The sequence below is a fragment of the Phaseolus vulgaris genome, chromosome 8 (assembly GCF_051622355.1).
Source record: "Phaseolus vulgaris cultivar YP4 chromosome 8, ASM5162235v1, whole genome shotgun sequence".
NCBI classification, from domain to species: Eukaryota; Viridiplantae; Streptophyta; class Magnoliopsida; order Fabales; family Fabaceae; genus Phaseolus; species Phaseolus vulgaris.
Window position 1 is genome coordinate 17263747 of NC_143505.1, and position 11978 is coordinate 17275724.

General features: G+C 34.3%; 2 protein-coding genes across 3 annotated transcripts; one reads left to right on the forward strand and one right to left on the reverse strand.

Annotated features, from left to right (window-relative positions):
* Positions 1-3602: 3602 nt before the first annotated feature.
* TPR1 (Tetratricopeptide repeat (TPR)-like superfamily protein) lies at positions 3603-9798 on the forward strand. Its single transcript, XM_068629748.2, has 6 exons — positions 3603-4187; positions 4817-4996; positions 6210-6336; positions 6701-6814; positions 8459-8638; positions 9491-9798. Exons 1-5 carry the CDS (start codon positions 3843-3845, stop codon positions 8572-8574), a joined length of 882 nt encoding a protein of 293 aa, XP_068485849.1. The 5' UTR covers positions 3603-3842; the 3' UTR covers positions 8575-8638; positions 9491-9798.
* A 557-nt stretch (positions 9799-10355) lies between these two features.
* LATE (C2H2-like zinc finger protein) lies at positions 10356-11251 on the reverse strand. Of its 2 annotated transcripts, XM_068629749.2 has the most exons (2): positions 11126-11251; positions 10356-11028 (listed from the first exon to the last, which is right to left on the reverse strand). In XM_068629749.2, the coding sequence occupies exon 2, from the start codon at positions 11000-11002 to the stop codon at positions 10478-10480; it is 525 nt and encodes a 174-aa protein (XP_068485850.1). In that variant the 5' UTR covers positions 11003-11028; positions 11126-11251; the 3' UTR covers positions 10356-10477. The 2 variants fall into 2 exon arrangements, with proteins under 2 accessions (XP_068485850.1, XP_090150057.1); XM_090293931.1 differs by lacking the exon at positions 11126-11251 and having other exon boundaries at positions 10356-11068.
* Between the last annotated feature and the right edge of the window lie 727 nt (positions 11252-11978).

The window sequence follows — 11978 nt, forward strand, 5'->3', positions numbered from 1 at the left end:
ACATATTTGTAATTGGGAAGATCTTCGCGACAAACTAAAAGTCTAACTCAACCCTATAAAATCGGCTCATGAGGTGAGGTTTGCACTCACTTATATACAATGAATTGTTCTCATCTCTATTCGATATGAGATCTCCAACAAATAACTTAGAAGATTGTTAAGGTTATGACTATTCTCTTGGTCTAAGGTATTTTTGAATATTAAAAAAAAAATAATGCTTTAATGATAACTCAACTACGTACAAACCAATAAAAATCCTCTTATTCATATATATATATATATATATATATATATATATATATTATCATGTAATTGTTTAAGATGAGTAACAAAATTTGATTTGAATGGGTAAATGCATGATTTTGATTTTAATAGAAACATTTATCTAAAAGTGAACATGAAATATATTTGGTGAAGAAATTAAGTGTAATTCATATCCTAAAAATTGTAGTGACTAGTCATTTTGTATGGAAATAATATAATTTTTGTATTGAGTTAATTTATTACCACAAGGATGGAGAAAAGACTCAAAGTTCTCTTTTTAAGAAAGCTTGATTTTTATATTACACTTTTTATTTAATTTTATTTTGTTTGGGACAACTAATATTTGAGTTTGGTGTTGTGATAAGTGTCAAATACTAGTATATTTTGGTCCTATTTTACTGATATTTTGGACACTTTTTCTATTTTATTATATTTTTTTAGTGATTTTTTGTTTAAATTCAATTTTTATTATATTTTATTGTGATTTTATGTTTTGGTTGTTTTTGTTTATTTTTGTAGAAAAAGTAAAAGATTTTGGTCCAAAACGAAGATCAAGATTCTCACTTAAGCGAAATATTTATTCTCTTAACAAGTGGAGCCCCCTAAAACAGCCTAAGTGAGACACTCTAGCTTAAGAAAGTCTCAAGTTTTTCAAGAATTAAGATTACATGTATTGTTGTTATCTTCGTTATATAGAGTAAAAGCGTGTTGTGAAGAAAAAACCCAACTTCATATGTTATAAATTTATTGCTAGACAACTTTGTAAATCCTCCTAGCCCATTCAGATACAAACACAAGAATATTTGTGTAGTTCAAGCTCTTAGTCTTTAGTGTTTCTTTTAATCTTTTTGTCAATGTGAAGCTCGTGAACGACTAAACACTTTATTGTTAGAGGTTGATGTAGATACTCGACTCATAATTTATCTTCTCATTTCCAACATTATTTGGTTATTTAGTTAATTATATTTACCTTATTGTAATGCTTATTTGGCCCAGTAAAAAAATTCATGATTTGATTTCATAATTTTAATTGCAATCGGAAAACCCTTTTATAAATTAGGATTGAAGTAAAAATATGGTACAACTTACAACTAGGAATAAAAGTAGGAACTACCAAGTTAGATATAAGTTATCGATCTTAATGTTGGTTGCTTGACAATTTGGTTGAGGAATCGACTTGATCCTCAAGTATTTTAGTTACTTTTTCATTGAGGAATCATGTAAAGTTGAATTAGCTATAAGTAATTGAACTTATTAGCCTAAGAAAGGGGGAATTACATGAGAAAGGATAGTAAAATCATTCTCCATTATGTGATTATCTTTATTATTATTCTAAAGTTGACTCATTTGATTAGTTTATGCTATTTTATTTCAAAAATTGTAAAATTCATATTTGCCTTTTTATTCTTTTGTTATATAAAACATTGTCTTTATTTTTTTTCTCTCTTATTTGAAAACCCTATAAATAATTTTCTGATTAATAATTATATAATAAGTCTGTATGGATTCGATATACCTCTTCTTGAAGTTTTTGTAGGACGAGGTAAAGGGGGTGAATACTACCCGAACGACTAGATAGGGATAGCCAACCCACAGGGTGAGTTAGATAAGAATTGTAATAAAAAAAAAGACTATGGAGATGGCCTCAATCGAAAGGCGTCACAAATCAGCTTAAAAGCTTGAAGGGCTGCCCATGAATTTGAATGCAATTGGGTAGGAGTGACATTGAGGATCCTAAGGACCCCCATTGTAAATTCATCGAAGGGAAGAGTTACATGTAAATCGTTAAAAAGGCAAGTATAAACAAAGAAAAGGTCCCGCAGACCATTTTCTAGACCGTGTTAGATTCGGTCAATGTAATTACATCTATCGGCTGCAACCATATCTAAAGGGGAGTCAGGTTTTAACATAGAAACTTTAGATAGAGATCCATCTAAAGCGAACAAACCCCTAAAACAAGTAGGGATATCAAGGACGCGTGAATCAACCCACTCACAATTTGGATAAAAGGACAGTCGACTAACAAGGTCAACCGCCTGGTTAGAACAACCCACATCCCTCACCTCACTAGGTTCGAAATGTGTACGCTCAAAAGAAGAAGAAAGAAGACTAAAAGACCTATAAGAACTAGCCATTACTAACCTTTTGAAGAACAAACGTAGAAAAGGAAGTTGGAAAACACACTCAGACATCTCTTTATAACTCAGAAGCAATAAAAGTAGAAGCAAATGTAACAAAGTTCGCAAAGCGCCTAAAAAATGGAGGAACGAAACGTCGGTCCATCTATATCATTGGATTCGTTTGCATCTAAGGGTGTACAACGCTCGACATTTTAAATGACATGACCTCCCAATCGTTAAATCTCTTGATCAAAAAGTGTAAAACTCGAACGACGCATTGAAAAGACACACGTCATGTCTCTAACACAACATTTAATGCGTCAACATCACTTCTTACCTCGGGATACCCAAAAGTCACATCTAAACTCTTATGAGCACACATTTATCGAGCTTGGGAGCAAGTGCACCAGTCGGGTATTGAATAAGCCACGTCACTCGACTTTGGTGACCGACCGAAAATATATTTAAAGAATAATTGTAATAAATGATAATTAAGACAGTTGTGGACATTCCCTAATAATTAGGGTCACATCCCATCAAATTTGGGCAATGTCATGAGAAATCAGGGTAATCGTCCTAGAAATCAGCTAACACTGGTACATGCTAGATTTGGTCCATCATTCAGATCACCCATGACTCAATACTATAAATAAACCCTCTACAATGGAATAAAATACGTTTTTTAATCAATTGTCACTATATACTCTTCCTATAGAGTGCTTACTTGATCGTCAGAGTGTCTTTTGCAGGTCAACCCCGACCGAGCTCTGAAGAATTAAGGAGAAAGAGTCTTGAAGTATGAAGGAGTGAAACATTGAAAAAATAAGAGAGCAACCGACACTACAACAATTGTTACGGTCAATCTCAGGTACTGTCTAGACTCACTTTGTCTATACAAATGCAATAACAATTAATAATATAAGAAAATAATGTTGTTGTTATAGTTTAGATTTTTAATTTTAAATCTAATACCTTGAGTTAATTTAATTAATTTATTTCATACTGATTCCGATTAAATTATAAATTCGAACAAATTTCAAGGCTTTAATTTTAGTTTTATAATTAATTAAAATGATCTAAATCAATAAACATATTAGAAAATAAAGATGATTCCGATTAAATTAGTTTTTGTATTCTACTTTTAAAATCGACTAAACAAAAAAAAAGAGTTTTGAACAATAATGACTTATTATTTGTTTGTTATTTTTCTTGATTTCCAAAGAAAAATTACATAACCCTTGGTACATACGTTCCATGTTCAACCACACAACTTTCAGAAGAGAAGGGCAAAAATCAAAATTCGCAAAAACGGTCTAGTTTTCGCTGGTTCTAGAAACACCCATACCATAAGTCGGCGTGCAAACGCCATCGTATCAGTATATTTCTTTTGCGGCAAAGAATCCCGTTTTCTTGTTCTTGCTGATCTAAACAGGTCCTTAACAGCGAACCTTCCAGAAGATGGTGGTCATAGAGCAGGAAGAGAGTGAGCACCGAAATGCGAGCCCCTCCAACGCCGCCGGCGCTGCCAACGACGCTTCCGACGGCTTCGAAACCGCCAGCGAGGCCGATCTCGGCAGTGATGATGACAACGGAGATGGCGGAGCAGACAGACAAGAGGAGAAGAATCACCCCGAGAAACACCACCAGCAACAGCAGACTGAGCAACAACCTGAACACGATGTTTCTCAGAGCACCACCGAATCCTCTGAGAATGCCTTAATCACCGAAGAGTCCTCCGAGAATGCCTTAATCACCGAAGAGTCCTCCGAGAATGCCTTGATCAAAGAAGAAGAATCAAGACAGGTGGTTATGTTTTGAACTTAGGGGTTTTGTTTCTAGGATCCTTCTGATTGCTGCACTATTCTTTTCTTTGACAATTACGTTCTTTTTAATTGCAACGATGAATTTAATTCAAGTGCTAAAAATGTTTGTAAAGGTTTTTGGTTTATGTGTTGGATTGCAACGCTTACGCTGGTGTGATCAATTTTTGTGATAATTACTTCAAAAGTAATATCGAGACTAGTTTCTAATTAAGTCGCTGGATGAAGGATTGTATAAAAGGCTAGAAATATGCTAATATTTTGTATATTTGACTGAAATTATTGCACCCTGTTTAATGACTCTCATGTCATGATTTTACAGTTCCGAACAAAATTTAAACTAATAGCAGAGGGTGTGATATGAGTGTGTTACATAGTGTTTAACTAGCACTTCTCTTCCATTGTACCTGGCTTGTGTGGTCAAATAGTGACTAATTACTCATTCACATGTTCTATGACGAAGATATTGGAGAGCATTGGTTGTGCGCAGAAAAGTTTATTTTGATACTCACGGACACGAAAATTTACGAAGATATGAAATTGGTGTACAACTGTATATTAAGCCTTGTGCACTGTAAAGAGAGTATTGAGTGCTATTGGTTTATGTGACAGAAATCATTGGATCAAGCAAATGAAGCAAAGGTAGAAGGGAACAAGCTTTTTGTAGATGGGAAGTATGAAGAGGCGTTATCACAGTATGAAGTTGCTTTACAAGTAGCACCAGACACACCTTCATCTGTGGAAATACGGTCAATATGCCATTCGAACCGTGGTGTGTGCTTTCTGAAACTGGTATGGCCTGTTAATGCATTGATGATCACACTTGAGATAAATAAAAAGAGACAATATATATTTGGTGAGCTTGAATCACCTCTCTTATGTTCTCATATTTATATTGATAGAATTCTGATACAATGAGTAGAGGGAATAGTACAGATCAAAAGACAGAACAGAACTACAGTACTAGGTACAGAGATAGGTACAACTCATTGGTACATCACATAGCAGTTTTCCAATAAAAACTATTTAAGACCTATGCTAACAATCACATTCTTGTGTTATTCTCTTCCTCACATGTCTACCAGATGAACTATTGATCTCAATGTGTTTCCTTTTACGGCTTATGCATAGTGGTCTAGCTTTGGTCCTTGACCTTTCTATGTTTGCATTCACTTCAGAGTTCAGAATTATAGGTTGAATCTTAAAGTTGGTTTTGTTTTTTTATTTCATACTGTTCTTAAAGAAACAAAACTACAAATTAAGTAGTTTCTGTTTTGTTTAACAAATATTATTTGCTCAGTAACAAAGCATCAGTACTTTTAAATTAAATAAATGATGGAGAAAAGAGAAGGAAATCACAACCTTAAAAAAAGTTAAGCATGCTGCAAAGCTACCTGCTACCAGAAATTGAGCAGCAGAACTTTACACGGAAGCTTAAACGTAATATTTTAAAACATTCATTACAAGTTTAAAGGAAACGAGACACTCTTGCAAATGTGAGCATTATTATGACCCAACCATAAACAATTCAACATGTTTTAGAAACAGTTAAATATTTGTTGATGAGCATCAAGTAAAAACCAAGTTTATTGTAGAGTTCAAATTTGGGGATAGATACTAATATGCCAAAATTAGCTTGGTTAGGTACTTAAACATTATTCCCTAATTTAATAAATCTGAGCAAAACCTGATCCCAATCTGCTTTAATGAAGAGGGATTCTGTTAAAACAAACTTCATAAGATAATAAGAATCGATGCTAGATGCTTTATTTTTGTATTCCTACATTCATTTCAATTTTTAATGATATATATATATATATGTATGTATGTACATGTATATATATGTATGTACATGTATATATATGTATGTATCTATGCTGATATTTGATAATTTTATCCCATGTAAAGCTACAATGGGATTTAGCATTTCTTTTATCCTGAGATAATTTTGTGCCCACTTTGTTATTTGCTTGCTTTTCTTAATCAATTCTCAAATATACCACAGGGAAAATATGATAACACAATTAAGGAATGCACGAAAGCATTAGAACTGAATCCTGTGTACGTGAAAGCTTTTGTGAGAAGAGGAGAAGCTCATGAAAAGCTCGAGCATTTTGAAGAGGCCATTGCTGGTGAGTTCAAATTTTACAAGAGGGTAGAGGGTAATTATGACAATGCTAACCTCCTCTGAGGTTTGCACTTATCACATCTGCAACTGCTTGTTGCTTACTTTGTGTCCCTACCATCTGTAGGGTTCCTACTCTATTTCTCTTTGTAATTAGGAGGAAAGTAAGGGAGCGGTGATTTCTAAAATAAGAAATGTTTACAGACCTAAGGGAGGTTGCTGTAATCATCCCTTAATTTTGCTTATTGATGTATACATAAGTGCATGCTGTGTATTTAGCACCCTGATAGCATTCTGATTCTTAAACTTTTTCATCCTCATTCATAACCAGCTCTTTACATGCCACCTTTTTTGTCAAAAATAATTTACAGATATGAAAAAGATCTTAGAAATTGACCCCTCAAATGATCAAGCTAGGAAAACTATTCGGCGCCTAGAGCCCCTTGCTGCAGAAAAACGGGAAAAGATGAAAGAGGAAATGATTGGTGAGTCTCTTTTTGTCTTTCTCTACATATTTTAATATCTATAAATTTATTTTTCTTTAGAGTGGTTCATAGGCTTTCTTCATTGCATTACCAGTATTTTTGTGCTGTTAACATACTTGCCACAAAACTTCATGGCTTCATTCCCAATATACCTCTCCTATTCTTTCTGTTTATTTTCTTTTATTGTGGTCTATGAAGTACATGTGTTTTTATACATCTAGTTACTGTCCATTCTTGGCATTAATTTCTTGTTCTCAAATGGTTCAAGGTGAAGCAATATTTAAAGCTAGTTTAGTCAAACAAAAACTTATCTGAAATAAACTCTTATATCAAATATAACTCCTGGTTAAGATATCAAGCTTTAGAATGTTCAAGTAATTGAAAGATCTACTTGTGATTGCTTGATTTTGAGTGATAGTGCGAGGATGAATAGTGCATCTCAGTTTGCTGAATAGCAGCATTTATTTCCATAGACACATATTGCCTTCCTAGAGAACATGTAATGGTATTATATTTGTATTTTATGTAATGGACATATATCTGGTTTTTTGTGTTTTGAGAATCTTGGAGGAAAAGTGGAAGAGTTGGCTATTTGTTATTTTTATAATTTAGAACAACGCTAAAATATATATTGGCTTTATGGCATGTACCTTTGGTTTATTCTGCCAGAGCTACTTAGATGGCTAGAATTCTTGGTTTAATTTGGGGTGATAGATGTCATGACTGCTGTTTGCTACATCTATATTAACATCAATATCACAGCTTATCATCTGTTCTTTATTCTTCAGTCATTTATTCCCTAAGCCTAAATTCTAAGATAGTATCAGGGCATTGTTTTCCATCATGAAAAGATGCTTTTCCTCCTGCTGAAAATGGATGTTGGAGCTTGTCCGTTTCTTTTACTCTCAGCTTTCTGTTATTTACCCTCCTATACTACTTTGCTTCGGTGCCACAAATCTATCATTGTGAGACGTGACTATTGTGTTCATATTACCTCAAAGATCTCTATCATATGTTAAGGCTCTTGAGGTCGTCAAGATCTCAAATTATGCTTTCGTGCTAGATTTCTCCTGTTGTGTGCCAATAATGGCTATTCTTGGTGACATTATTTCTATTTAAACATTATTTGCTTCGGCCCTTGGTGGTTAAGCATTGATAACGTTACATTTTGCTTTGGGTGGCTAAATATTGATATTACTAATTTGTTTTGCTTCTGCCTTACCTGGTGGTTAAGCCTTGGTCTCAGCTGATGAAGAAAATGGCTTCTGAAAAAATTGTTAATCATGAAGTTAGCTTCCTTGTGCGGTTAAGCCTCACTTCTTTTACTTCTGTTAGGTGGTTAAACATTGAGTGTCGTTAGATTCTGCTTATGTTCATAAGCCCTGTATGATTTACTTCTGCTAGGTGGTTAAGCATTGAGTGCAAGTTTTGCTTGGCGGTTTTAATTTTTTTTAAATTTTTGCCCAAGTTGGTCAGCTGTGAATTTTTACTATTCTGTTTTATGAAGGCAAGGTGCTATCATAAATTTTGAATAGTTTCATGGGGAATGTGCTGAAGTACTTTATTTTGCAACTTATTTTGTGACTAGTGATTCGGTATATTTTACTATCATCATTTGCTTAGTTAGAGTTTTTCTTAATGCAGGAAAACTGAAAGATATGGGCAATTCTGTCCTGGGCCGCTTTGGGATGAGTGTAGACAATTTTAAAGCAGTCAAAGATCCAAACACTGGTTCCTATTCTATCTCATTCCAACGCTAATCTCTGTAGAGAAAAAAAGTCATGGCAGCAGTAAGCATGAAAGAGGCGGTCTGAAGTGATACAGGTTTGAGACTTCATGTGCATCCAGCTGGTTAGGAAAATTTAGGTGTTAGTTGTGTATGAGAAGTTGAGAAGTAGGCATGTACATTGTTTCCTTCAAAAGGGCATTTTGTTAATTGATTCATCATGAGAAGGGGATTGATAATGTCCTAGTCCATAACTACCTCTTCCAAAATTTAAACTGAATTAAGGCTTTTCAGAAATTCTGTTTGTGCAATTGATCTCATCTTTTGAAAGAATACATAGATTAACGGTTTGTACAATTTCATTGGCTTTTCAGAAATACTAGCAGCACCTTTCACACTCTTAGACACTATTATTGAAATGAAATTCTAGCTAGCCTCACTAATAAAGAGTGGCCATGGTTATCTAGTGGAACTAGCGTGAGATTTCACTTAATATTGGTGGAGGTGTTAAAAAGAGTATTTTTTCGTTGATGCTAAAAAATGTGCACTTGTTTGAGGAGTTGGATGTGAATTTGAAGAAGTTGCTTCACGCTTGTTTGGTACAAGTACAACATGAATGTGACATGTGAAAAATAAATTGCAACTTATTTACTCACCTCCCTTTCACATTTCTTTCACTCTTATAGCATAGAAGTCAGTTGATAACCAAGTTACCCCCCGTTTGCCAAACATTAGATGTAATGGACATTTTTTTAGTCCTCATAAAAATAAAAAAACCTTTTGGTGTCATTTTATTTTCATTCCCTTCAACTTTTAATCTCCTCAAACCAGTTCACTAAACATTATTTGCATCAGTAACGATGTCACTGACTAAACCAGTCAGGTACTTCATATCATATAGCTTTCAAGACAATGGGTCTAATTAGCTGTTATATGGTTTTGCTTTCTAGGTAATGTTGGAATTCTGAATGAAGTATGGACGGAGTTGCGCATTGTTGGATGGATGTCCGGGTGTAAGTCGTGTGGAAATTCACTCATGAATTGATTGGCATTTGTGAACTTATTTGGGTTGTACAATGCTTTTTTATCATTGGGTCATTCTGCACTAGTTTAACTACTTAATATGATTCACGTTTTAGCAATTTTAATGTAGGCCCGTGATCCATGGCTGGGACTTCGATGTTTATAAGTTTCGGAACTATATATGTGATGGTCAACACTTACAGAGCATTAATAATTATTTTTATTTCTTTCTGTTTCTGAGATGTCATTTGTGGAATTGGTTAACAAACTAAGGTAGTACAAAAACTAGTGCTTTATACTGGTTATTCAATAAAGTGGAGTAGTAGAGTTGTGAGCTCTAAAGATGCAGTACCTCCTCTATTCAGAAGAATCTAGTTGTCTGGTTTTATGCTGTGAGCAGTTGAAGGTGTGTAAGAAGGGCGTATGTTTCCGTTTGGGGCTTTTGGGTCATTGAATTAAGTGTACTCTTGTAGGCTCAGATCATCAGGCATGTGTTAGATACACATGGATTGGTCAATTTGCATACTGTTACTTTGTAGGAGTAAGTTAGCAAACTATAATTATGTATTTGTTAAATACATGTAAGATGTACTTTGTTGATTCACTTTTTCTAGAAAAACAAGTGGATGTAACTTAACAAATTTCTCTCTCTCACACATATATAAACAGACATAAGCATATTCATCTTAATAATCATATGCTCTAATTTTGAAGTTCACTTGTTATTGGTCAATTCATGCAAAATAACAAAAGTAAAAGGAAGGCATTTGCTTTGGAAGTGAGGTACAGATGTTAATCGGAAAAATGAGAACAATTATTCCATATCAGGACTAACACAATCGGTCCTTAAAACTAGTCCGGCAATTCACTAGCTCTCAGAAAAGTGGATCTTCTCATTCCTAATCTATACATTGCTATAAATGGAGAGATAAATCAATCATTTGATCCTTCTCTGTGTCATTATTCCAAAGTTCAAGATTTTGATCGTTGCTTGTCAATGACTTGGGTTGAGATGTGCCCCCCCAGCTGATGCTATAGCTCTTTCCATCACCATGTAACCTGTTGGTTCCCCCATAGAACAGTGCATTGCCAAATCTAGGTGCACCGTTTGATCCAAATTGTACAGAAATTTGATGGCTTTGGAGATAAGGGAGTTCTGCTGCATGGGCAGTGATCAACATTGAAGGATTTAAAATGTCAAGATGGGTTGGAGCAAAAATCACAGGGGCTGGCAGTGGGGAAGGGAAAGAAACACTTGAGTACTCATAAGCCCTCTTAGCCTTCCTTGCAGCTGTTCTTTCTTTCTTGTGAGCATTTTGGTGTCCTCCCAGAGCTTGAGAACTGTAAAACTTTCTTGAACAGAATAGGCATGGAAAAACTCTGGATGCATATTCTCTTTGGCTTTCTCCAACATTGGCTACCTTCATCACCTCTTCCATCTCTATAACTGAAACCCAGAAAACAACTGACAAGGGAATATAATACACGTCAGAAATTGTATACATTTTTAGTATTAAATACTTGGTACGTTTAAATAATTATGCAAGGCAAAAAGCATTTACCAGAGAGGAATAATCAGAACAAATGGTACAACAGTATAACAGAGGAGAGATTGGCCTGGGAAGAGGGGTATTTAAAAGACAGGTAACAACTGATCAAAGAGTTGAGAGGAGTTAGGAAGTGGTAAGAATTGGGAAGCGTGAAGGGTGAGTGGAATCATAAATATAGCACAAGAGACAGTGGTTAGGTGTATGGGCTTGGGAACAGAGGAGATAAGATGAGAGAAGAGAGAATCCATTTTCCAAACCTAACATCTCCTTTCACTCACACCAATCACTTTCTTCATCATAAACATCCACAACCCTTTTGAAGGACAGTTCCCCACTTGTCTACAGTTGACGTGATGGTTTATGAGCACTTTGTGTTAATGTGTTATTAGTTTTACTCTCCCTCCATGTCTCTTTTTTGTCGGAGGATTTAGGCTTTACTCATAACACTAATATTTATAGGAACTTGTCCCCTTACCTTAAGTAGTACTTTTAAGATTTCTACAATTTTTTCAGATGAAGTTTTTTTCATTTTTAGTACATATTTGTGAGTATTAAATAAAGAAAGCATTTCATATTCTTAAATAATTGTGTCAATATAACTTAACATAATAGGAGAACTATTGGTTTTTTGTTTGAGTAAGTGACTGACATTAAAATAATAGTCAGAGTGTACACAAATTTCTGTTAATGTTAAAAAAGATACCGGTATTTGGGTTATATATAGAGGGATACAAATTTTAAAGGGTTATGTAAAATTATCTCAAAGATTAGTACAACTTTCCCTAAGATATAAATTATTATGCTTCAAATACCATGGCAGGAGAATCAGAGTGTATTTTTATTTCCTATCTAGATTGTTAAATAG